Source organism: Sebastes fasciatus, chromosome 14 (assembly GCF_043250625.1).
Source record: "Sebastes fasciatus isolate fSebFas1 chromosome 14, fSebFas1.pri, whole genome shotgun sequence".
Taxonomy (NCBI): Eukaryota; Metazoa; Chordata; class Actinopteri; order Perciformes; family Sebastidae; genus Sebastes; species Sebastes fasciatus.
In genome coordinates this window covers 24,025,755-24,052,872 of record NC_133808.1, presented here as the reverse complement: position 1 = coordinate 24,052,872, position 27,118 = coordinate 24,025,755, and the positions used below count along the sequence as shown (strand labels likewise).

General features: G+C 39.0%; 1 protein-coding gene and 1 long non-coding RNA gene across 4 annotated transcripts in view; one reads left to right on the top strand and one right to left on the bottom strand.

Moving 5' to 3' along the window:
• Positions 1-1,059: 1,059 nt before the first annotated feature.
• On the bottom strand, positions 1,060-12,638 carry LOC141782440 (uncharacterized). Of its 2 annotated transcripts, none has more exons than XR_012597116.1 (3): positions 12,520-12,638; positions 9,357-9,418; positions 1,060-1,310 (listed from the first exon to the last, which is right to left on the bottom strand). It is a non-coding gene; the product is annotated as an uncharacterized LOC141782440 (long non-coding RNA). The 2 variants fall into 2 exon arrangements; XR_012597117.1 differs by having other exon boundaries at positions 12,504-12,630.
• A 126-nt stretch (positions 12,639-12,764) lies between these two features.
• The window catches only part of LOC141782920 (uncharacterized), an 84,117-nt gene continuing 69,763 nt past the window's right edge, over positions 12,765-27,118 (top strand). The window contains exons 1-3 of one of the 2 annotated variants that reach the window (XM_074659773.1): positions 12,765-12,882; positions 13,599-13,677; positions 14,873-16,300. In XM_074659773.1, coding sequence (XP_074515874.1) covers positions 13,612-13,677; positions 14,873-16,282 — 1,476 coding nt within the window. In that variant the 5' untranslated portion in view covers positions 12,765-12,882; positions 13,599-13,611 and the 3' untranslated portion in view covers positions 16,283-16,300. Of the gene's footprint in view, positions 12,883-13,598; positions 13,678-14,872; positions 16,348-27,118 lie in introns of those variants that run through there. The other variant, XM_074659772.1, reaches the window with a different exon arrangement.

Here is a 27,118-nt window from a genome sequence, read left to right as displayed (position 1 = left end):
CGTTTCCTTGCGTTGGACAAACTATTTGTGGATAGTGAAAACAAGATGTTTTTTCTTATCTTGGTAAGAGTGCTCTCAATCACTCGTAAAATGTTCTCTTACCTAAGAGAAGAGCAAAAATAAGAAAACACTGATGACTCACAGAAATAAATGGGTACTAACAAAGAACAAATTGTGGACACTAACAAAAATAAGAGGAAATTTGGTCTTATATCACTTCCTGCATGAGGCCCAATGTTTCATAAAAAAAGTAGAACTATATATAGCACTAATGTTAGTCATGTTTCCCCATTAGTGGCTCACTCATCAGCTGTTTGACTAATAACATCCCATCATATTCATACACAAGGCAGCTCATGTCGATGCTATTTTCTGTTGCAGCTCCTTCCACTTCTAAAACCCTCTCCTATTGTGTTGAAGTTTTTTTTTTTTATTGTTTACTAAGATTTAATGTTCATGTATATTTATTAAGAGGGAATAAGTTCTCCCATCTGAATCCTCATTGCTGCTCTGATACTTTGAGAGCTCTATAAGATGTTTTCCGCCAGCTATATAACAATTCTCCATAAATGATAGATCCCTGGACGGAGGCGTCTCCAGATGAACTGGAAAATGTAAATGGCATACCGCAACAATTGTACAGCTATTTAGTAACTGATGTAAGGAGACTGTTCACAATTGTTCTTGTTCTTTCTAGAGAAATTTACCGTCAAGGCTGGGCACTTTGAGTGACACAAAATATAGCTTGGCAGCCATTAACAGTGACCTTTCATTAAGGTGCTGGCTTTTATGGTTTCCATTATTGAGATGTTGTTATGACCATTGCTTTTACGGCCAAATTTCGCTTCAAGTTATTGGAAACAATGAATGTCATTTCGAAAGACATCAAACACCAATCATCCTGCCAATACTTATGTTTGCCCTTGTAAAAGCATGAGATAGTAAATCTTGAGCATAATAGGCATCATCACAGTAAGCGTGCAATTAGTGACCTGTTGCAATTAACCCGTTCACTTAAGATAAAATGGTACCATTGAGATTTTACCATCGATCGTTCAAAGCTTTTATTTGCAGGTTTTTCTTTCGTTCCTCTCAACAAAAGTGTTGGGATCTTTAAGTATGCAGAAGGAAGAGGAGCAGAGCAGCCTCTCCAGGCCTCATAAAAAGCAACATTCAACGTCCCTAATTAAACTGAACTCTCCCCTTTCCAACAGCGAGCGAGGTTTTGGAAACATAATAGAGCCTCCTCGGGTCCTCTCTCAGCCTCATATCAGCCTCCTGCATCAGCTACTCTTCTGGAACACTGCAGGCTGCAACAATCAATAAAGAGAAACTTCATAAATTGGATATATCTCCTCTATAAAAAACACGTACTAGTTACTGTTTTAAAACAGACTAGCCATGGTGGAAATACTTGATTTAAATGCATTAAATGCTGAATGACACCACGTCTTAAAGCTGGAAAAGGTAATGGTCGGTAATCCTCTGTAATGGTCCCTGGAGACTAACTGAGTCACACCAATTACCTGATAAATCACACAAATACCCAAGTGCATAAAGTAATGGACAGAGAGAGGAGACTGTATGCTTTGAGCAAAGAATAAATAAAGATCATAATGTATATATAGTCGGCATTTCTAATCTAGTTGTTTTTCTCAGTTTTTTTGAGTATTGACATTTAGATGCAGTCAGACATTTAACCTCAGGGAAGAAAACACCCCCAGATTTCTGAAACTATAGCTCAGCACTGAGTTGATAGCTCTGACAAATGTTAAGGATGGTTGTAAAACACATATGTCAAAACAACTACATTTGCCACAGACATCTATATTCATAGGGGGAACCCAAAGCCGGCCCTAGGCTTATGTGATATAGGTGAATACTAGGGGTGCCATCCATCCATAGGGGCGCCCACATAGACTGGATATAAGAAACTGACATATCACCGTGACGTCACCCATTGGTTTGTGGACTGTAGGTTTGAAGCCTCGAGTCTGTCATTTTGGCTGTCGCCATCTTGTTTTTTTGCAACCAGAAGTGACATGAGAGGGTGGATCTAAGTTCAACCGAACGCTGAATAAGATATTTTTAGGCGATCAAAAGGTTATAATTAACTTTCATGAATTGAAAACACACTGTGAAAGGGTTAAAGTTCAAAGACGAAAACACGGACAACTCCCAGACCAGACAACGACGTGTTAGCGACAAGTCAATCACAAGGTAGCCACGCCCTAAAGCATCCCCTGCTGTATGGTCCATTTTACTCTAAATGGGACCATAATTTACTAAATGAACATCATGCTGTATTGAAGAAGACTTGAAACTAGCGATTGAGACCATAAACTCATGTTTACAATGTTTACTGAGGTAATAAATCAAGTGAGAAGTAGGCTCATTTTCTCATAGACTTCTATACAATCAGACTTCTTTTTGCAACCAGAGGAGTCGCCCCCTGCTGGCTATTAGAAAGAATGCAAGTTTAAGGCACTTCTGCATTGGCTTCACTTTTCAGATCCGGAGGTTGACCACTGGGCGCCCCAAATGAGGGCAGGAAAAATAATCTAAATTTATAGCTTTTACAAATTTTTACTAATATAATTTTACTACTATTATTTCAAAATATAAAAAAAGCCCACAAAACATAACTATGTAGCCTATTGAATAGGCCCTATTTTCTGGATTGCCCAGAATTGGAAAGACTATTCAGGTGTTTGGGAATTAAGCTAGAACATCATTTTGAGTGTGCTGCTTAGTAGATTTGTTGGAGCAGACTAGTGTCGGCTTTCTTTGGATGATAGTAATGTTTGCTAATTTAATGGCTAGCTAGAGTTGTCAGTTACTCCCACCATTTGAGCATTAGCTACTTAATGTCCTTCATTCTGGTGAATTCTACATTCCCTGCATCAAGTTATGGTGGAATTGTCTTGAGATGAGAGGTCACGGGACCCCTTTGAAAATCGTCATGCCAGTTTTCCCTCACCAAAATTTAGCCTAACTTTGGAGTGTAATTTATCCTCATTCTCAACAAACCAACATAACATGGTTGATAAAAATGGATTCCTTTGGTTCTCTAGTTTCATATGATACCAATATCTTCACTCATTTTAAGACTGAGCCAGCTAAAGCCTCTTAATAGACAGTAATGTCGGCCGGGATCGCCAGTGATACCGCCGGTGTTAAGAGGGTTTTATAAATATTATCTAGGGGTACTGAGATGAAATTTAGCTGTTCTTGAGCACCCCTAAAAAGAGTCTAAAATCAATACATAAGGGGCACAAGCTAAAATCTCACCTAGGGCACCAAATTGGTCAGGGCTGACTTGGTGAACCTCTTCACTGTTGGTAGATATAAAAAATAAGTGGACAATATCTAGATTCAGAGATCCTTAAGAAAATTCTGAGTCAATATTTATCTCACTGACATGGCTTTTGTGCAATGACCTTCAAGTGGCAAATGAAATTGCTGTTCCTATAAGATAGGAAGCTAGAACTCGTCTTGACTTGCTGCTGGATGCTCTTTGGATAAAAAAAACAGTCTTAATGCGGGTCAAAACACAGTCCTTCAAAAATCACCCGGCAATCACTTCAAATGCCAACAGTAACTCTCTGGTACAGCTTTCCGTGGCCTATAAATGACCCAAAGAAAGAGAAGAAATGTGGATACTTAGAGCACGAACTCAACAAAAGTGAGGGTGAAAAGGCCGCCGATATGTCACAGTGGCAAATGCTTGAATAATAATGCTGCTTTATAAATGTTTGTGGGAGTTGCAGGAGTAAATTACGAGCAAGATGGTGAGCGAGTGAGTCGGAAACCCAGAAAATCAACACTGTGCTACGTAATTGAGTCACCGGTATTGATCGGTAACCCTATTAACCCCTTTTCCGGTTAGATTAATATGGATATGTGTCCTTTAATGATCATTATGGTTTTATTCAGCATGGGAGGAAGAGAAATACGTGTATAGGTGGTGCACTGTGGTGTATCCCTGGAGACCATCTTTTCTATCTGGCTGCTCTCTCGACACACTCATGTCTCCATGATATCTCCATCTCTGCTGCTATCAGTTAATGAAGCCCGGTCTGGAGCGTGGAGCAGCACTAAACCAATCTGCAGGACACACGGTGGGAAGCAGGGGGGATTTGTGGACAGCGAGACACTCGCAGGCACTTAGACTGTATCAGATTTTAAACCAAAGCTCGATGCCCCCGAGCTATCTTTGACTCTACATACCAAATGGAAAAACCTAAATATGGTAATACAAAATATTGCCTCCAGATTTACTGTACGCAACAAGCGTGGGCACCAAGGAGGCATGTTGCTGGAGTGTAAAAGCCATCAGTAATTGAGTTGGCAGCAGGACCTCTGAAACGAAAAACGTCGAAGATAGCTGGGGAGGAATATTCCCCTAAGGTGTCTGCATTGCACCAATAAGGAAGTAGCCGAGCCTTGTGAGTGGAAGGTGCAGTCAGGTCCGCCGAATTGCACGCAAGCCTATCAGTCTGAGAGCGACTTCTCCAGAGGGAGTGGATCCCCCACACTCAGCTGTCTGCAGTGAGCTGTTTTTCTCTCAGGGGGTAATTTGTGGCACCGCATAGTGAGACATCAATTCTTTCTGACATGTTGTGTAGAAAATAGGAACATTTAAAGGCCTTTATTTGTCATCGTTTTTTCCTCAGACAAATTTATTACCATGGAGGTCGCTGGCCTTGAGGCACCCAGCCCGGGGTTATTGTGTATCTTTTTCATGCTCATGTCAGTGGCTCTCTCTGCTCAGGATTGGGAATACAGATGTATGGAGTTGAGTGATAACAATCGGCCGCATACTTCCTAATGTTCTGGCTATTAAACTTGTTGCACATTTGGCAATAACACAGATAATTGCGGCACTCTGGCTTTTCTGACAATCATGCTAAACACTTAGGAGCCTATGGAGTGTGGCACGCCGGACAAACTGCTAATACGCTAAGTGGGCAGCATGACAAATACCACAAAGTGTGAATATCGCTGAGTGCAAATTAGCAGCGCTGCAGAATATATTAAACACATGATAGCTAATTTATGCATGTCTTTGATTTCACAGCGGTTCTAGCTTGCAGCAGTTGGCAGCGAAGTTGAGAGTGAATACACAGTGCGGTAAGCTTCCATGTCAATTTGACTTGGTTTCTCAAACTTCTCGCTTGAATAAATACTCCATCTGTCTGAGCTGATCTCATCACCAACACTGCATCTAATCCTCCTCCTTAGACATCAGACGATACTCGCTGGCGATTCTCCTCCAAGTCAGATGACATTCTGGGGCTCGCCGAGGGAGCAAAACCTCGCTGAGCCCCCCGAATGGCTTCCAAGGTGACATTTTCATCCGAGCCCTCTCCTCACAGTGGACTTCTCCGTCTCCATCAGGATTTCTGCATCGTTACCAGCCTCACACAATGTCATCTATCTTTTCCTGACATATGCACACATGTGCGTACAGACACGAACACAAAACTGTGTACATGCGCACACGCTAAACATAACAGACTATGATGCTATCACATACAGTCACATATGTCTGCAGGGAGCACAGACAGACACACAAACCTAGACAGACACAGAAGACGCACACACACACACATTTTCTGAGCCTCTCCAATAACTGAAAGAGGTAGAGGAAGCTCACAAAGGGAGTAATGTAGCACTAGGGAAAATGCCAAGTGTCTTATTAGTGGTTTAGTAGAGATGGCTGGGAATCGATGAGCGACCCCACTGGTCACAACACAGCACTCCCAGAGACACACATCACGGCACTCAGTCTGCACTGGCCTATCCATCATAACAAAACAAAAAAAGAAAAGTCTTCCACAGCTAAAGACTTTCTAGCTCTCTTATCCCCCTTCTGTTCAGTGCTTTGGGAGAGACGTGAGAGTGCTGCCAAGCAAAGGCACGTGCAACATAAGGAGTCCCTTATTTTCTGCTTTGGTCCTTGGAGAGAACTCCTCTACTCCACCTCCATACTGCAGACAACTTTACTTTATAGAAGTCATTTATTTATTTCATTTTATTCCTTTTTTAGTAACAGCTGATTAAGGAAATCCTGTTTCTGTTTTAACCTTGTTAATGTATACATGTAAATAATGGACTATGGCAGTAGTGCTAGCAGTACAAAGTAACTTTTTGCAGTACTCGTTGGTAGAAATATTTTACCATCTGTTTGTTGCAGTAATAGATATAAAGCTATAGCTTACATACAGGTAATAATATGATTATCTGTAATCTTTTTTGGGGTTGTGATTTATCATTATCATCGTTGTTATTAGATATATACTGTATGTGCTTAACCCAAATGTTCCTTTTGTGTGCAACTATCTTGCAACATTAAACAACAGTTTAATGATTAAGAAATGTATTTTGCATGCAAATAAGGTGCCACGGTGCATAAAAAGCATCAAAATAGAGCTTGTTTATCAAACCCCCCCCCCTACGGAGGTGTTGTTAAAGGTTTTTCCTTTATCTTGATCCTCCCCAGAGCTACAAATATTTTTCCTTGAGGCTCCCTGACTGACTGGGAGGAAATGCATGATCCTCCCTCCACCATAAATAACCATATTTCATTATATTCGCACCAAAAGCAGGTAGGATTGGGGAAAATAAAAAGCCAAGGCTGACCTTTTCCAACAATTACGTTTAGTACACCCTGGACAGGTCGCCAGACTATCACAGGGCTGACACATAGAGACAGTCAACCCATTCACTCTCACATTTGAAACAACAAATAAGACGCTAAATTAGTCCAGCCAATGCAACGAGCATCCAGCACAGAGGGAGTGAGAGCTGTCACCAAAACAAACAGCTAATTTATTAACAAAATGTAAATCCTACTTATAAATAATCACATCATCATACAAGCTGTGTGTGTGCACTTCAGCAGAATATGGGTCCATGATGACAGCCACCTCTCCTACCATACAAAACCAACAAATTGGGTATTGTGGCTGTCCACTGGTGGCACATCTCCATACAGCGGCACCAGCTACATCCACTTCTTCTGGCAACGATGCCAAGGTAACGTTACGCAAAGTTAAAGTTGTATGTCCCTCCGCTGTTGCATAATAATAGCATAAAGAACGGAAACAAAGAAGAGGAAGAAAACTAGCCTGGCTCTGTTCACAAGAAACAAAGCCCATCTAACAGCACCTCTAAAGCTCATTAATTAATGTGTTCGATCTTCTCATCTAACTCTTGGTTAGAGAGGCCTATTTCTCAAAATGTTGAAATAGTCCCGCACAAGGTCTCATCATTTTCCAACAACCTCCAGTTCACAAACAAAAGCACTTCAAAAGCAAGTCAATTTAAGCAGTCATTAAAAAAAGAAGAAGCATTTGCTGGTGTGTGTCTCTCTGACTTGAAATTGACTTGATTTTAAAGACTGGTGCGCCACACAGCTGCTGCAGAGATGACACCCAGTATGATTAATGAACGACTAAAGTGGGGATGTGGTCACAGACCAGTCAAGATGACACATTTCCATTCTTTCCCTCTCATTCTTCTGTCTCTGTTTAATCATTAGGCAAGCTGTTGTGAACTTATTGAAAGAGACGGGATAAACAAGGTTATTCCACATGAAAGGTGTGCAGAATACGTGGCAGCGGCGCGACAGACAGGGAAACAGCTGGTGGCTAATGGCGTTTCCGAAGAAGAGCTGCTGTGATTCGGACCATCTTCCATACTGCACTCTGTTTTTTCAGCACCAACACTTTGACAAGGCTTGGCCTCATCACGACTTCCTGATTTACCTTTGTCCATACCTGCACTCAGCCGGAAAATGAGCTCTAAAATGCCAAAGTCGCTCAAGGGACCCATTGTTAAGTGTTATTCAGTAAAGCCCAGCCGCTGCAATAGCTGCCTGTCAAAAACAACCCGGCAGACACTCCACCGGCGGCTCCAAAGCCCTGCTCACCTGGGACAAATACTATTTGGGAATGTGGAAGTGATTTGTGATAATTTCAGGTCTCAGTCTGTTGGGTGATTTCAGCCCAGTGTGAAAAATGTTGTGCCACTGCAAATTACGCACATTATATTGGTGTAATATAATGTAGTAACAATAATATCAACAATAAATTCCATCTGTGTGGCATTTATCCAAAAAGAGCATAGAAGTTTTACAATACAGAATATCATAAAACATATTATAATATACAGTATGAAGCAACTAGAAACGATCAAACAACAATGTTAAAATGAGAACAGTAAAAAGTCAACATACCCTCATACAACAGTTCGTATGATATCATACGAAAAAGTATTGTTCGTTTTCCTACAAATGTCCAGCAACACGTGTCAATTTCCGCTCGTTAAATGCATACAGTCTTTTCAAAATAAACTTCTGTCTTCACAGGAAACAACTTCCTTAGGTTTACACAAGAAAACTACTTAATTAGGCTTAGGAAAAGATCGACTACTACAAAACTACTTCTGATTGAACACAGAACACGAACGCCGGTCTCCTGAAGGTGCTCGTGGGTGTAAATATGTAATGCTAGGGAACCATGAGTACCATTTTTTGGGCTCCGGAGCTTCAGTAGTAATCTCCAGCAGAATATTCAAAGCTTTGTTAAGTTGGGTGTGTGTGTGTTAGGGGGCAAGGTTCAACTTAAAGCGAGCTCTTCCGTTCACAGGACCGTCATGACCAGAGCGATCACTGCCACTGCTCTTGTCTACGCTCAGCGTCTCCTCTCCTCATCCCAGTGTGTATGTGCGAGTGTAGACATACCTCAAAGTCACGTTTGCGGGTCCTCTCCCCCTAAAGGGCGCTGTTTTGAAGCAGATGTGTCCGTGCAATCTCCGGTATCTTCCTCTCAGCCCTTTAAGACAGAGCGATCGGATCTCAATGTGGACACTGGAGACACATATTAATACCGGGTTTAAATGTAATCAGGTTAAATCAAATCTAGATACAATCTGGATACGAGACACATTATACTGCAATGTGTAAAGGGGGCTTGAGTTGTTAGCAGTTCTACCAAAGACACTTTTCCACTCTACATTTCTGTGTATTTTGTCTATTTGACTCTAAATGGGATAATAATTTACTAAATGAACGTCATGCTGTATTGAAGAAGACTTGAAACTAGCGATTGAGACCATAAACTCACTTCTGCATTGGCTTCACTTTTCAGACCCGGATGTTGCCCACTGTAATATGCCAGTCATTTTTGTTGTATTGGTATTCTTACTTAAGAAAAGGATCTAAATACTTCTTGCACTACTGGAGCTCAGGATTATCAGAATTTAATAGGTCAAAAAGTAATTAGTAAAATCTTCAACTCAGTTCTACATCTGACTGGTAGCCTACTGAGCCCATTAAAATCAAAGCTCACCTGGTAAGTGGTAGTATCTTTGGAGTGTGTATTCCATCTCCAGCCACATTTCTGTTTTCATCCTGTGGAAAATAAATTAGAGGATGGTTAGGCAAAATAAAACACTTGGTTAAGATTAGGGAAATGTCATCGTTACAGTTCATAAAAACACCGATTTCAGATCTGTGATGGGACACAAACTCTGGTCCCCTGCATAGAAGTTGAAGATGCTATACACCTATCCACTATCTTGAACTCCAGATGCTAAATTTCTGCTTCTCGACAGTACTTTCTGCAGTTGGCACTGGATGTAAGTTTCCATAAGAAAACGAAATGGTGGAAACATCCACCTCTGGAGAGTGTGACGTGTATAAATCCAGGCACAACTATTCTACAAGTATTCAAATATTCTGTCGGGCTCAGTTATGCTGCATTCAATTAAGCATACAACTAGACAAAGAGCTACAGTCTGCTGCTTTTCGCCAAACATTTTTTTTTTTAAATCCTCACCATTGTGCCAGGATCTGGATCTATACGCTTCTTGCTATCCTTCCCATTATTCTACCTTTAGAAATATTGCACAGCAACACTGCAGAGCTCTGCTTCTATCCCTCCTCCTGCATCGAATAATGATCCTGGCTAAGAAAACATCCGAGGAAAAGATGAATAAAGGACCGCCTTTGTGCTGTGTATTTTGTCATTTCCTTTATTTTCTGTAATGAGAACATTTTGTCACTTCTCTTGCCCTGCCTTAAAGTGACAATGAGCTCCCATTTCCTCACACTTTCCTTATCAGAAATCCATCTGTCGCAGTTATTAGATCGTCAGACACCGACCAAAGAGCGTTTGTTTGCGAGCGTGTTTGTGATAGAATTTGTGTGATTTCCAGCTTCAGTATTCCCCCACCACCATTTCTGTCAGCGGCAGTTTAGTCATTTGAAGGTTTTGAATTTTTCTCCTCCATCTCAGGTGTATTTTGACAAAAGCCTAAAAGGTGGCACACACTTTTACGGTAAGGTAAGTTAATCTTTATTATTGCCGAGGGGGAATTTGTTGTACAGCAGCAGTAATATAATCAGCACAAACTGCCTTATGTTAGACCTGTTTAGGGCTGTAACTAACGGTTATCTTCTTGATTGATCGATTAGTTGTTTGATCTATAAAATGTCAGAAAATGGTGAAATGTTGTTAAATGTTTCCCAAAGCCCAAGATGATGTCCTCAAATGTCTTGTTTTGACAACAACTCAACAATATTCAGTTTACTGTCATTTTTAGGTGACCAAAATTTAACAATTAACTTCTACGACCTGAAAACACACTGTGAAAGTTCTAACACTTGACAACACCCAAACCGGACAACGCCGTGGTAGCGACCTGTCAATCACAAGGTAGCGACGGCCCAAAATATACCCGGCTTTATGGTCTATTTGACTCTAAATGGGACCATAATTTACTAAATGAACATCATGCTGTATTGAAGAAGACTTAAAACTAGCGATTGAGACCATAAAGTCATGTTAACAATGTTTACTGAGGTAATAAATCAAGTGAGAAGTAGGCTCATTTTCTCATAGACTTCTATACAATCAGACTTCTTTTTGCAACCAGAGGAGTCGCCCCCTGCTGGCTGTTAGAAATAATGCAAGTTTAAGGCACTTCTGCATTGGCTTCACTTCTTAGACCCGGATGTTGCCTACTGCTCACAATACTGGTGCCACTAGTCAATGTATTGTTCAGTTTTGACTTGAAAATAAGGTAAATGTCATAATCTAAAAGGAAGCTATGACAGGGACCAGCGTTTAGTATGTTAGCAATCTAAGTTAACATCAATCTCGAAGTGCAGAAGAGGCTGACAGGAACTCAATCTTATGTTTTAGAGGTCCTTTTCATGAAATAAAGTATTTGATAAGTGGATATTTTAAAATGTTGCTGGGGCTAGATGAAAAGACAGAGGATCATCAAAGTCCTGAGGATTCATGTTTTGAGGAACCTGAAAGTCAAAATTTGAAGCAAATTGTTGCATTGATAGACCAGCAGTGAAACAGACGGACTGACAGACCAACATCACCATCCCTGAAGCCATGTCACTAGCGAGGCTAAAAAAAGAAAAAGTCAACAGAACAGCCGTACTGTGACAAGGATAAAGTCACGTCCCAGCCCTTACAACATCGCAGGATGAAGGTAGTACAAGGGATAAAAGAAGAGCTCATCCTTGCCATTAATCCAATTTAATTCCACTGTCTAATCAGTATTCTGCTAAGGCACTCTTTCACACATATTTTCATAATGTCATGGTAACCTTCCAATGTGTTTTAGAGCATCTCAGGTGGTGCTTTCCCGAGTAACCACAGAGAAATATTAATGTGTATTTGAGGCTGTGTTAATAAAGAAACAGTTTTTTTCCAGAGACAATTTCTAAAGATTGAAGAATGGATGTGCATTAAAGAAACAACAAAAGAGTGACATTTTCCAACACCGAGATAAAAAGGTTAATAACACCCAATCATTTAATAATTTCCTGAAAATGTAATAAACTGGGTACCCCCAAGGTTCTCCAAGTGAAATTTAAGACTTTTTAAGACTACTTAAAATGAAATTTAATGCCAACTTCGCAGCCATACTGGCAAAAGTATGTAGGATATAATGGAAAATCTGTATTGATTTTAAACCCTAGAATTATTTACCAAGTACTTGAATGAAACATTTTATTATAATGCATTCACAATAGCTTTGTGAGGTGTGTGTGTAACATAAAATGTGTTGCATTAAGAGCCCCCACTCCTCTCCATGGCATCACATAGCGCCTTTTGGTCATATAAGCTCCTGAAGCTAATCAGGTAAAAAGATAACAGGCATAGTATATGCAGCAGATTAGGATCAGATGAGTGCAGCAATCCACTCTTGCTGTGCAACTCTATAGTGAAAAAGGTGACAAGATATGAAACTGATATCAGGTAAGAGGAGTCACAATTTTAGCAATTTTTTAATACGCAAATGAAGCCTTTTGGAGTTTTTTGAGATTAGAAAACATCTTGTTTTGATACGTATAATTGCATATTAATATATATATATATTATTGGATTATAGTCATTGATGCATTAATGTGTTTAACACGTGAATGTTGCAGCTAAAAGTGAAGCTAATTCTAATTTATTTATAAATCTTACATATTACTTTACATACTGGTGGGTAGCTTGTCCTCACGACTTAACCACTTGAACGCCAAGCATACCGCGTATACGACTTCCCATGTTATAAACACGAGCTCACGAGTTTCATTTGAAGGCACCATAACACTGGACCCAGGAAAGATGGCCGCCATATGGTTCCATCCCAGAATGGCAAGTCATATCTACTGTTTTATATCTATGGCAACAGTCTGCATCATGGTCTGGCGTGTTTATGTTTGAAAAATATTTTTTTTACTGTGGGTCAGATTCAGTCACGGTTACCGTGGAAACCGCCATTGCATCTGTCAAATCTGTCCAGGAGGAGAAAACACCCATCACCTGCAGGAGTCTGTTAAACTTCATCAACACAGAAACGGTGAGAACAGATGAGCTTTTTGCAGCTGTTGTAGAGTTTAATGTTTAATGTTACACTGTAAGAACTGTAAAACAGTTTGGCTTTGACTTTATAGAAATCAGCTGATTTATTTGGTTTGTTCTGTAAATTGTAACTGGTCCTCTTATGAAGTGGAAGCACATCTTCCTCTTCAAAACGTAAGACTCTGTGTTGTAAAATACTGTTTAATTCAAAATTGCATTTTGCCTGGATTGGAATAGCACTTTAATTGTTTGATGTGCAGTTGCTTCTACTGTGTTAAACTTACCTAGTTTAGCTGGTGTTACTTATTCTCAATATGATTGGATTTAGCTACTGTCTTATTCATGTAGGGTAGCAAACTAACTTACCATATGTGGGTTTAGCTTTAGCCCAGGTTAACCATGGCTTCACCTGCTAGCTTTAAATAAACATAGCTCTCTCTTGCTTTAGCTGTATATACAGAAGTTATACACTTCTAAAGTATTTTCTTTTTAATGATAAATGTTAAATATAAATTGTTTTATCATTTTTATTATTTTCACAAATATTTTTAAAATATAGCTAATTCAATCTTATAAAGTGAGATTATTTAAAAAAATGCACAACATAAAGCGCAGGGAGGAATAATGTTATTTTTCAAAGTTGCACGTGTCAGACTGGATTATCTTGCTTATTCTTGTTTTCCCTGTCATACTGTCTTCCTTTTATGATGACAGAGTTGACTCACAGATGGAGGGATATCTGGGAGAAGAGAAGACAAACACCACCAGCAGCACAATGAGCTCATCAGCAGAGGTAAGGTACAACAAAGACTTTGTTGTTTTTATTTAACTGAAGTTAAAGTTCCCTTCATTTTTCCCATAGACAATGTTACGCAACTCACAGAAAATATCTGGTTCTTTGAGAACGAGTCAAATGTATAAGCCTGTGTACATAAAAACGTTGAGGTAGATGTTAACTACGACTCCCAAAGTGCATTTCTGCAAGAAACATCCAATCACAGAGCTTAAAATCTGTCAGTGAAAACACAATCTGCAGGATATTGTTTAAAGAAGATCTTGCCTGTAGCCACCAGGCTGTTTCCAGTTAACAGACTGGATGAAATGTACCTAACTGTGGTTTAAACTATGTACAAGCACATTTTATAATGTTCAGGATGACTAAAACACTGCGTGTCTTTGTTCCTTTGCTGAGTGCCATACTGCACTCTCTGGTGTTTTAATATGTAAAACTATTTATTGACAGGGCACTTCTTCCTGTATTATTAGTAGAGGTGGGAAAAGAAAAGCGATTCACCTATGTATCGCGATTTCGTTTTTTATGATTTTTTAAATATTTTTTTTAATGCCAGAATCGATATATTTGCTTCATTTGAATCTATGTGGAGGTAGAAGGAAGTTACCACTTTCATTGTTGTAGTCTGAGTAACGTGAAGTCATATATTTTCCGTATCCGTCAACCAAAACAAACCGCAGCGAGCTGAAGTGAAAAAGTAGAAAACATTACATGTCCCTTATAAATCAAAAAGAAAATACGACTAGTTTGTGAGGGAAATGTCTTTACCCTCTGTTTTTTGGGTTGCTGGAAAAAAAATTATAAATAATTGATGACGGATATTTTTAACTTCAGGACATCTCTGACTACATACATGCTGAAAATCAAACATTTTTACTGTATTCATTTAGATATTTTACAAAGTAAAAATCTCTAGAAGTGTATGATTCAACTTTTTCTCATGGTCTAGTGTTAAAAAAGTCATCTAAAATCGCAATAATTCTTACTATCGAATCGCAATTCTTGTAGAATCACAATTCTTAAAAATCGCAACACATATTGAATCGGCAACCAAGTATCATGATGGTATCGAATCGGTAGATAGGTGAATCTACCTAGCACCTAATTAGTAGTGAGCTCCACCAATTAATATCCTCATGCACGCTTTCTATCTTTCTCGTTCTGAATATATTTTTGTTTTCATTCATTCAAACAGACGCCCACAAATCCAGCCGGATCTTGTGGTGAGGGTGAGGAGAGTTTAACGGGAGGACAAAGAGATCCACATCAGCGTCCCGACACTGTTGAGAAACCGTACCGCCGTGACCTGTCTTTCTCAGAGCATCTGAAGTCTCGTCAGCGTATCCACCCTGGAGAAAGGCCTCACACCTGGGAGCAGTGTGGGAAGAGTTTCAAACTATCTCAACATTTCAAGTGTCATCAGTGGACTCATACTGGAGAGAAACCCTACACCTGTGAGCAGTGTGGGATGAGTTTCATACTATCTGGATCTTTAAAGCGTCATCAGCTGACTCATACTGAAGAGAAGCCCAGCACCAGTGAGCAGTGTGGGAAGAGTTTCAGACAATCTGGACATTTAAAGGTTCATCAGCAGACTCATACTGAAGAGAAGCCCTGCACCTGTGAGCAGTGTGGGAAGAGTTTCAAACTATCTGGATATTTCAAGCGTCATCAGCGAACTCATACTGTAGAGAAGCTCTGCACCTGTGAGCAGTGTGGGAAGAGTTTCATACTATCTGCAACTTTGAAGCGTCATCAGCGGACTCATACTGGAGAGAGGCCTTACACCTGTGAGCAGTGTGGGAAGAGTTTCAGTCAATCTGGACATTTAAAGCGTCATCAGCAGACTCATACTGGAGAGAAGCCCTACACCTGTGAGAAGTGTGGAAAGAGTTTCAAACAATCTGGACATTTCAAGGTTCATCAGCGGACTCATACTGAAGAGAGGCCCTACACCTGTGAGCAGTGTGGAAAGAGTTTCAAACAATCTGGACATTTCAAGGTTCATCAGCGGACTCATACTGAAGAGAGGCCCTACACCTGTGAGCAGTGTGGAAAGAGTTTCAAACAATCTGGACATTTCAAGGTTCATCAGCGGACTCATACTGAAGAGAGGCCCTACACCTGTGAGAAGTGTGGAAAGAGTTTCAAACAATCTGGATATTTAAAGGTTCATCAGTGGATTCATACTGAAGAGAGGCCCTACACCTGTGAGCAGTGTGGGAAGAGTTTCAGACGATCTAAATATTTAAAGCGTCATCAGCAGACTCATACTGGAGAGAAGCCCTACACCTGTGAGCAGTGTGGGAAGAGTTTCAGACGATCTGGATATTTAAAGGTTCATCAGCGGACTCATGCTGAAGAGAGGCCCTACACCTGTGAGAAGTGTGGGAAGAGTTTCAAACAATCTGGATATTTAAAGGTTCATCAGCGGACTCATACTGGAGAGAGGCCCTGGGAGCAGCGTGGGAAGAGTTCCCTTGCGAAGAGTTTCGACCATCCACACTGCGGAACAAACTCACCTGTGAGAGGTGCAGGGACGAATCTGTCATTGGCACGCAGTGTAGAGGGCGTACCTGAACTGTCCGGATCTCTTAACTGTTAAAAAATGACGTGATTTGTAAAAAAAATGGCATGAAAATATTTGAATAACATTGATACTGCATACAACTTGAGTCGTCACCTGTTATTATTGCTTTACTTCCTCCATCAAAACAGCAAATACGCAACAGTTACACACACACACCATGGTGAAAGAAGTATTCAGACCTTGTAAAAATACTAATACCACAGTTTAAAAATACTCCGTTAAAAGTAAAAGTCGTGCATTCAAAATTGTACTCAAGTAAAAGTAATCAAGTATTAGCATCAAAATGTATTAAAGTACCTTAAGACTCAAGTCAGAGACTTTGGAGACCCTGGAGACCAAAGTTACGGTCTCCCCCGCGTCCTTCGGCCAACACTGTTTTGCAAGACGGGCTTCATTAGATATAACTTTGTGGTTTTGGTGCTTCCGTGTAGTTTGTGTTGGAGTCTGAGTCTGAACAGCGTAGTCATACGTGAGCGCGCTGGGACACCGTCCCGCAATGATTTACACGTGTAAAAAGTTACAAACAGTCCCTTTAAGTGTAAATATAACATTTCATTTTGATAGGCGTAATATATTTATTAAATTAGTTCAGACTTTGAGATTCTCACAATCATCTTTGTGTACATGAGGTTGGCAGGGGTTACCATGGTTACACATCTCCAACCAGCAAGGAGGCTCTCCGGAAGTGACCAAGTAAATTACTGCTCAGTGCAGCCCGAGAGAGCTGATGCATACTGCCTGATAAATAAACAATATAAACTCACAAAATGTCAATGAAGGAAATATTCTTACACCTAAACAGAAACATACAACCGTACACTGTTTGAATTCAAGTTTCTCTCTTACAATGAACAAAGACGGGCTTAATTGTCTTGTTAAATCACCATAAAACACACTTCATTCAAACTGGACAGACACAAAATAAAACTCACCAAACACGTCTTGGTTAGTCTTTCCATTGTGTCCACCATGCTTCTCCTTTGAGTTTTAATGGCGGTTGACAAACCATGTTACAGGAGCATTACCGTCACCTGCTGGACTGGAGTGCGGTGCCGTAGTTTGACAGGGAAAAAAACTAAATTATCTAAACTATTCCTGTTAACCTTAAATAATTAATAAGAAGAGTCTTTCCTTTTTTTAAATTTAAATATTATTATAATAAAAATAATGTTTTGATGAATACTTACAACCACTGCACATAAATAGAGAAAAAACATTATTCTGAAATAATTATTAATTAATAATTCCACCACTGCACATGGTTAAAAAGATATTCGAAAAAAATATTTGATGGATTACCACCACAGCACGTAAATAAAGTAAAAAAATAAGTGCATCAATTTAACAATGTGATGATTTATCATTTGCAAAAATAATTTATTTCGTCATCTTCATTTGTAGTCACTCTTACAGCTCAATGAGGCACCATTCTTTAAGGTCTAGGTGTATAAATGCAGCGGCCACTTTGGGACGAACTTCCCTCTCTCCGGCAAGGAAACTATCAGAAATACTTTATTGGTCCCTGGGAGGAAACCGAGTTACGTTCTGCTCCAAATCTAGAATAGAAATATTAGTTTATTAGAATAATAGTTTACATGTACTGTATAAATAAATGCAGTGTTAATGCCAGTGTAAACCAGATTATTGCACAGCTGAATTAATGCATTAAATTATTGTACTGTTAAGTCAGTGGGACACAGTTGGAGATATAATATATTATGGGGTTATAGCTGCTGACAGGGATAAAAAAAAAGAAATGTATATATATAATATATATATATATATTATATATATACACCACAAGAGTCTGGCGTTAATATGGACTCTGCTTGTGAACACGGTAAACACGACCCCATTTGAAGGCACCATAATGTTCCAATTTCCCCCAGAGAATCAACAAAGTATTTCTGATTCTGGTCTCATGAAAAATAAGTGTAGTGAGAAACTACAGATGTGATATGTCTATAATGCTTTTTCTGGAGGCCCGTGGCTGGGTTTGATTGGCAGTGACCAGGATGCCGGCTGCTGCTCTGCAGGCTGCTATCACTGCTGCATCTTTGACTTTATCTCAATCCTTGAATCCTTCGAACACCACAGCATCGTTCGCAGCCGAAAAGATAAATCACTTTGGATATTACAATACAAACTGGAGCAGAAGGTTGCCTATTCTTTGATCAAAGTCCTATGAGACCTGGATGGATCGTACTTTACCTGGGAAGGAGCAATATGTTATCTGAATAACTGTTGGATGTCTTACTTATGCATGGCCCATTGTTACATAATTGCCACCTAATTTTCCAGCCTCGGTACACATGGTATGTAAATGTTATGCTTTCCCTCAGTCCAGCCTAATACCTGAGGGAGATTGCTATGTAGGTGTACAAAAGGCCATCTAGCAGCAAAGCAATTGGGGAAACGGGAAGCCTGCTGATTAGCATGGCGATCGAAAAGTGCTGCTGTGAAGCCAAACTTGAGCTAATCCCACAGCGTCTGGTCGGGTCAGCACCTCCCAAACAAACACAATGAATAGAATCAGAACAACGTCAGGTCACATATTTAATAAAGCACATAAAAAATGGATGGTATGAATAACCTTCAAGAAGTTTCCTCCAAGATAATTGTTTTTTTTTTCAGTTGCTAACACACTAAAATGACACAATTATTGAAACTGACACTCAGAGAGAAAAATCTCAGCTCAAGTCTCCAAAACTGTTAACACATTTCTGCTTTGCATCCAATTTACAATTCAAAAAGGCAATTTTTGCAACACACGGAACACAGTTGAGACACAGGAATCTGACATAAAATCACTTGTTTATCATTTCAAAACATTGCCATACAAAATGCCGCACCCACGGACCAATGGAGTGCTCCAGGGATGACGTATTAGTAGTCCAACCAGGAAGTTAGCATCGCCCTGGGTTCCCTCGACAAAAGGCCAATAGGATTTTTGCATTGAGTTTTGGATTATTGCAGAAAATAAGCTCTGTGGCAAACACACGTTTCTGATACTTACACGCTTTGTTTAGCAAGATAATCTTCACAAATGAACACCACTTTTAGGATTTGTTGAAGTGTAAATGTAATTGCCAGAAGTAAACTACACCATGGTCGCATAAGCGTGAGTTTACGCCTTGCAAAGGCAGACGAGTCAGCGTGATGACGTTTAGCAGCCTCATTTAGCCACTTGTTAGCAACCGCCTTTTTTAAAACACATAAAGGCTTCAAAATGTATGAGTGGGATATTTACTGGCGTATTTTATGTCGTAGAACAAAACGTTAAAATCTTTTAAGCTTGTGTTAACCTCAGACCTTATTTCAGGGATCTAACTAAAAACCCATTGACCTCCAGACGAGGGAACCGGAAGTGCTAAAATGCCAACTTATCTCCAGGTTTTAGAACTCATTTTTGTAGCACTCTATTGGCCAATACATGTAACACCTGTCCAAACACCTAATTGCTTGATTGTCGGCTCATCAATCAGGATATGAGCGCTATAAAAAAGAGCACTTTTTCACAACAACAATGGAATCCCACATACAGTAGCAGCGAGAGGCCTGTTTTCAAAAACTAGCATCGAGAAGGAGGCTAAATAACGCTCCAAACTTAAGCTAAAGTTTGTCGAGGAAAAACTGGCATGGCCATTTTCAAAGGAGTGAAAATGGGTTCTATGGGTACCCACGAGTCTCCCCTTTACAGACATGCCCACTTTATGATAATCACATACAGTTTCGGGCAAGTCATAGTCAAGTCAGCACACTGACACACTGACAGCTGTTGTTGTCTGTTGGGCTGCAGTTTGCCATGTTATGATTTGAGCATATTTTCTATGCTAAATGCAGTACCTGTGAGGGTTTCTGAACAATATTTGTCATTGTTTTGTGTTGTTAATTGATTTTCAATGATAAATATATACATACATTTGCATAAAGCAAGCATATTTGCCCACTCCCATGTTGATACGAGTATTAAATACTTGACAAATCTCCCTTTAAGGTACGTTTTGAACAGATACAAAAATGTGCGATTAATCAAGATTAAATATTTCAATCGATTGACAGCCCTAATTTTTATAAACTTATTGTATAGATTTGAATGAAGTGTTACATTTTGTAATAGATCCGAGGTGTTACTGCTGCTACTTGTGTGTGTGGTTGTGTGAACCGTGTGTAGTGTTTTGATAAAATGAGCCTCGTCTTCATTGTGCTTCAGCAAATATAAAACACTGTAAAGCTGCAATGCAAACCATAGATGGAGCCTGCGGCGTAGCTTTCTACCTGTGAGACGCGTCAGATGAACGTAGTGCAGCGTGTACATGTCAAAGGGTAGAACGCCAGAGATGATGAGATGCAATGTCAACCCAAAGGACCAACATACACCATCTGTTATTTAAAATGCATGTATACCAAACAGCAGTGTTTTGAACCGATATTGTAATGTTTAACACATAATAATAAAAAAACCAGTTAATTCAGCAGCTCTATGACAATGAACGACATGAACTTTGACTTTTTGAAGTTGGTGCAGGACTTTTGTACAACATCTATTTTGCCACACTGCTCATATCTCATCATACCTGTCAGACAAATGCAACAATATCACGCCCACGGCAGCAGTAGGCCTGCTGTGTTGAGGTTTCTAACAACACACCCCTACAGCCACATGTGCTCCAACTGAATTAATTCTTCTTTAATAGAGCACACACACACACACATAACTTATGTTGCTGATGCAATTATTGCCCGTCGATCTCATGCAGATAAATGTGAGGAGAACTTCTGCATCCCGCTGTTCCCTATTATAAATAGCCTCTAATGAATCGCTACTTTCAAACCACCTTTGACATGAGTTATGTGTTATTGTTGTTGTGAGAGCTGCCACCCGGCCAGGAGTCATCAGATGGGGTAATTAATGCCCCTTTCAATTTAATCTGGTTTGGCCACTGTTGCACTGCGATTGCGTGTTGGTGTTTGAGAGTTGAATTTTTTTTTTTCTCCCTCTGCCCTTCACTTTGTTTGACGCACCGCAGAGATAATCTGGTTGAACACAGATTTCCTCTCAGCTTCCAAATGGCCACACTGATAATACATGGTGTTTTTTTTTTGTGCAACTGTTTTCTATTTTACTTCATTCACTCAAGTGTGTACGATGATATACTGATCCTAGGGCTGTCAATCGAATCAAATATTTAATCGCCATTAATCGTATTATTGTCCATAGTTAATCACGTTTAATTGCTAATTAATAGGAATACTATATAACATATTTAAAGGTCTTATTGATAACACTTTAATGTACACGAATATTTAAAAAAAAGTAATACATCCACAGAGCTTTTAGAAAGGTGCCGAATAAAAGTATAGCTTTTCTTAAAAAGAAAAAATTATTAAGATTGTGAATTAATCATTTAAAAAATGTTGACGGGTCCAATGTGAATGTTTTGTTTATCTCTGTGGAAGATATTTGACGTTTGGTTCCCACTTCTAAGAAGGCTTGTAAGCCAATTTGTTGTGTTCTGGCTGTGCCAGCTTGTTGTTGTGAACTGTTGTGGTTTTGGATGGGGTTTATTTGTATGTATTTCCGGTGTTTCCTGTTTTATTTTGGTGATTCACTCCTCCTGTGTCTTGTCTGGGATTACTTCCTTCCTTTGTCTGTTTTCCCGCCTTTTGGTTGATTGTCTGCCCCGCCCTGATTTGTTTCACCTGTGTGTAATCTTGTCTGTTATTTAAGCCTGTGTGTTTCCCCTCTGTCCTTGTTGGTTCGTACTTGTCTTCCCAGTCCCTTGTCCTCCGTGTTCCTAGTGTTCCTAGTGTTCCTAGTGTTCCTAGTGTTCCTAGTGTTCCTCCTGCCCGTGACTCTCGCACCCTCTGGTTTGTAGTTTTGTTTTTTGTTCTCAGTTTGGTTTTGGTGTGTTTTCATTTGTACTTTGTTCCCCTCCTTGTTTTGTGATTTTTGGATGTTGTCAGCTTGATTAAAGCTCGCTCTTATTTAAAATCTTCCTGTCCTGCTTGTACTCTGCGTTTGGGTCATCTTAGTAACTCAGCACACGACACAATTAGGGCTGTCAATCGATTAAAATAGGTAATTCAGATTAATCGCAAATGAATCTCACATTTTTTATCTGTTCAAAATGTACCTTAAAGGGAGATTTGTAAAATATGTAATACTCTTATCAACATGCAGAGTGGGCAAGTATGCTTACTTTTCGCAGGTATAACTACAAACGGTGTATGAGAACAACCTGAGAATCACAACCAACCAGTTCAATGTACACCAAACCCCAGAAGTTTGTTCTGTTATTCTGCAACAGGCAGAGATTTAATGAAACTACCCACAGCCTGGATATGGAGTCCATGATTGCACTTTGACACCCAAATTAGAGATTGTGCATCTACCTGATGGCTGCATAAAGAGTGAATGAGCTGAAAGGGAAGCTGTTGTGGGTAACAGTACAGTGCCAGTGAGAATCATACATAAGTCTTTAGCTTTCTGGCGTCACTACGTAATCAGAATAATTGCTAACAGAACAGAAAAACAGGGTTCAATGAAACAATATGTTGTTTATTCTGTTTGAAGCTGGGTAGCTACAGATGGTGAGAGAACCGGAGCTCAAGATGAAACACACAAGGTGTAAAACTGCTCATTTAAATGCAAGGGATTTGAGGTTTGTTAAAAAAATATGGAGCACTCTCACTGTTGCTTTCAAATGGCAAGCCGGCCTTGAAATCCTCCTCACAAAAAAAATGCTTCCAGCAGAAAAGATTTCAAGGTATGCAGCATTCATTTAGTAAGTATATTTCAAATATTGTTATATAATGATGAATGCAAATATACTTGGCCAACATTTAACTGGTAGCCCACAAGGTTTGCATTTTTAATCATGTGGTAGGTTTGTGGTTCATGTTGTCAGCAGATGTCTTTTTCTTTGTAGGTTCGTCCAAAGTGAAAATGCAGAATGCATTACATGCTGTGCACCAGGAGATAGTTCCCAAGAAACAGCTCAGCGTTTAGGGCCGTAAATGGAAGACTTCATAAATTGCATATAGCTTGAATCACTGAGTGAAAAGGAAAAGCAAAATAGACACATTCACATGACATCTTCCCCACGCTGAAGGTGCATCATAGCTCAATTTGTGAGGCAGGATCAGAGAGTTTTTCTAAATCACAGGGCAGAGCGAGCCACAGTCAGCAGCAGTAAGTATAGCACGTTTAACAATTCTGCCATTTATTATTGGAACATTTTGTTTCTGACAGGCTGAATGGATGTTTCTTTCAGTTGTCAGGTTGTTATTGCTCGTCCGAGTGAAGGTTTGTTCAGCTCTGCTGGAGATGTGACGATGGGCTTTGTTGAACATTCAGCTGCAACTGTAGGCGCTCATGTAATGTACTGCATGTTATACTCTAATTCACAGTTTGATGGTTAAATATAAATTGTATATTAATGCAAAGGAAATAGCCAGGCAACTTTTGGCAAACAGTTTCACAGCTCTGCTAGTCCAGCTGTCCCATATCATTCAGTGGACTCAGTTATTTGGGATTTTTTCATCAACTATATCCTAATAAATAATAACAAACAGATACTTTATTCGCAATACCACAAGTTCAACTTTTGAATTTGAATTCCAAGAAATAATTAAGAATTTGAAATCTCAAACATTACATAATACATATACATACATGCATACATAAATATAAAAAAATCCACCTACACATGGGATGAACTTTTTATTTATTATTATTATTATTGTTATTATTATTATTATTATTGTTATATATTTTTCTAACCTTCACCTTTTCTTGTTTCATTATAATGATATAATTAAGTATAATTGCAGAGATTATGGATTAATAAAGTACAACCATAATCATATGGATAGAGATCTATATGCATTATTATATGAAGACAAGTCCAGATATTGTGGCCAAGGTTTAGCAAATTGTTGTATTCATTTACATATTTAAAAGTAAGCCTGGGTGGGCAGCAGGGGCGTTTGCTCTATTCTCCTTTCCTTCATTGTCTCCTCTCGTCCCATCTCCTTCTCTCCTTCTCTCCTCTGGTCCTATATTCTCCTCTGCGATCATCTCTTTCCAAAACTTTACAAAACCGATCACAATCTACAGTGATATAGCCGACAGTACGCAGTTTGTGGAAGACTTAGGGGCATGTATTTGGCATGGGGTTTGAATGTTCTCCCCCAAGAAAATTTAACATTTTTAAATTAAAAATATGAAACTTCACATCATTTCGGACCATTTTTATTACCATATTTGTGTACAAAAAATGTAAATGCTAGAGAAGATAATAAAGGAACACTATCCAAAACGCTCAAAGACAAAACTTGCTAAAGAAATCCACTGGGGACCAACTCCAGTTTAATGGTAGTTTAGTTTTGATACTTTTCACACTAATTTTACATTCAAAACGGATTAGATAGTGCCCCAAACGGCTTATAATGGTAGGGAATACACCCATATTATATTCTAGTTTTCTACCTTTTAATATAATTAAAAGTAATGAAATAGAGAGACAGCAGCCTACAGTATTTGACATTGCCTGTATCTACCCACAGCAGTCGAGCAATGGCTCATGCTGGGGTCATTTTTCATTTATTTATATTTTATATTATTTATTTATTATTTTTCATCAATATTTTGAGCATATTTGAATATTGTGGAGGGGGGATGTGTAATTACTGCCACCTTAAAACCCCTCAGATTAATTGTGTGACCCTTTGGACCCTAGTTTGGGAACCCAGAAATTTCAAAATAAAAGTATTTCACAAACTGGAAAGTATCTAAAACATAAACAATAAAAACCTACTGAAAACAAAAAGTGCAAACATCTCTCTCTTCATTAAATAACTACGGACAATTTGAAAAACCATGAAGGTGGATGTATCCATTGAGATGAACACACTCATCTGTATCCTTTAATACTAATGAAGTATTACTCTGATTTGACCGTTAACACTTTATATCTAATTGTTCATTAAAGAATTAAGCTCAACATGTATGAAGGAGCTTCAATTTATTACATGGAGTAGTGAGTCATTACACGGTTAACCACAGTGGATCTGTGGTACAGTAGATACCTACACTGCTGCTGACATAGATACACACACACACACAGAGAGGAGAACATAATGAGGACAGCGTCTGCACTGAGGATTTGCAGAGGGAGCTCCTCACTGAATGGCAGAGAAAATAAGAGACGTTTCAAACAAGCTTTCTTTCTTCCTTTCTTTCTCTAACTGACAGTCATTTGTGCTGCAGAGTGAAGCGGCTGATAGTTTTGCTATTACAGCCTCACAGTGGAGGGAGAAGAAGTATTGTTTCATGACAGTCCAAATAGGTTTGCTTTCTTCTTCTGACAGCGATAACAGCAGCGAGACACCGCTCAGTTCTAAAGCGACTGACATGATGCCAACAACGGCAGTATGGTCAAATCTGACATTTGTGTGATCTGATGTCATCTGGTGGTTTGGTGTTAAAGATCACTGCTGCAGTTGGTGTGGAAAGTTAACAATAACTGTTATTTTTTTTTCAAAACTTTCTTTTGACCCTGTCAGTAAATTATTTACTTTAATACACATGAATATACAATAAATGTTATTTGTGTCATGAATCAATGATACAGATGATTTGCTCTTCTTCATTAAAGGTCTTAGTGATAACATTTTTATATAAACAAATATTTTTTTTAAATAATACATCCACAGAGCTTTTAGAGAACTTTTCCTGAAAAAAAATATTTTTAATTAAAAATTTGGCAGGTCCAAAATGATTGTTTTGTTTATCTAAGGGCTGTGAATTGATTAAAATATTGAATCGCGATTAATCGCATGATTGTCCATAGTTAATCAAGATTAATCGAAAATGAATCGCACATTTTTTATCTGTTCAAAATGTACCTTAAAGGAAGATTTGTCTAGTATTTAATACTCTTATCAACATGGAAGTGGGCAAATATGCTGCTTTATGCAAATGTATGTATGTATATATATATTATTGGAAATCAATTAACAACACAAAACAATGACAAATATTGTCCAGAAACCCTCACAGGTACTGCATTTAGCATAAAAATATGCTCAAATCATAACACGGCAAACTGCAGCCCAACAGACAACAACAGCTGTCAGTGTGTCAGTGTGCTGACTTGACTATGACTTGCCCCAAAACTGCATGTGATTATCATAAAGTGGGCATGTCTGTAAAGGGGAGACTCGTGGGTACCCATAGAACCCATTTTCATTCACATATCTTGAGGTCAGAGGTCAAGGGACCCCTTTGAAAATGGTCATGCCAGTTTTTCCTCACCAAAGTTTAACGTAAGTTTTGAGCGTTATTTAGCCTCCTTTGCAACAAGCTAACATGACATGGTTGGTAGCAATGGATTCCTTAGGTTTTCTAGTTTCATATGATGCCAGTATCTTCACTCTCTTCACTCTTCTGCACGATTGACCAAATTTGCGTTAACACGTTATTATCGCATTAACTTTGACAGCCCTATTAATAAATGTTATTTTTTTCATAAATGAATGATACAGATGATTTGTTGTTCTTCTTCTTCATTAAAGGACAATTTAAAAAAAAAATAATACATCCTCAGATTTTTTTTTTTTAAAAAAAGGTTTCCGAATAAAAGTCTGGCTTTTCCTGAAAAATGTATGTTTTTCTGTCGTCATCAAGATTGACGGTTAGTGCCTGGCAACGACTTGTTGTGAAGTAAATGCAATGGAACAGGGGAGGGAGAATGTGACAACCAGTGGCTGAATGTTATCAATAGCACCTTTAAGTTTGCGATGTTTTACGTGGTAAAGGTAAACGTAAGGTAATGTGAAATGTCT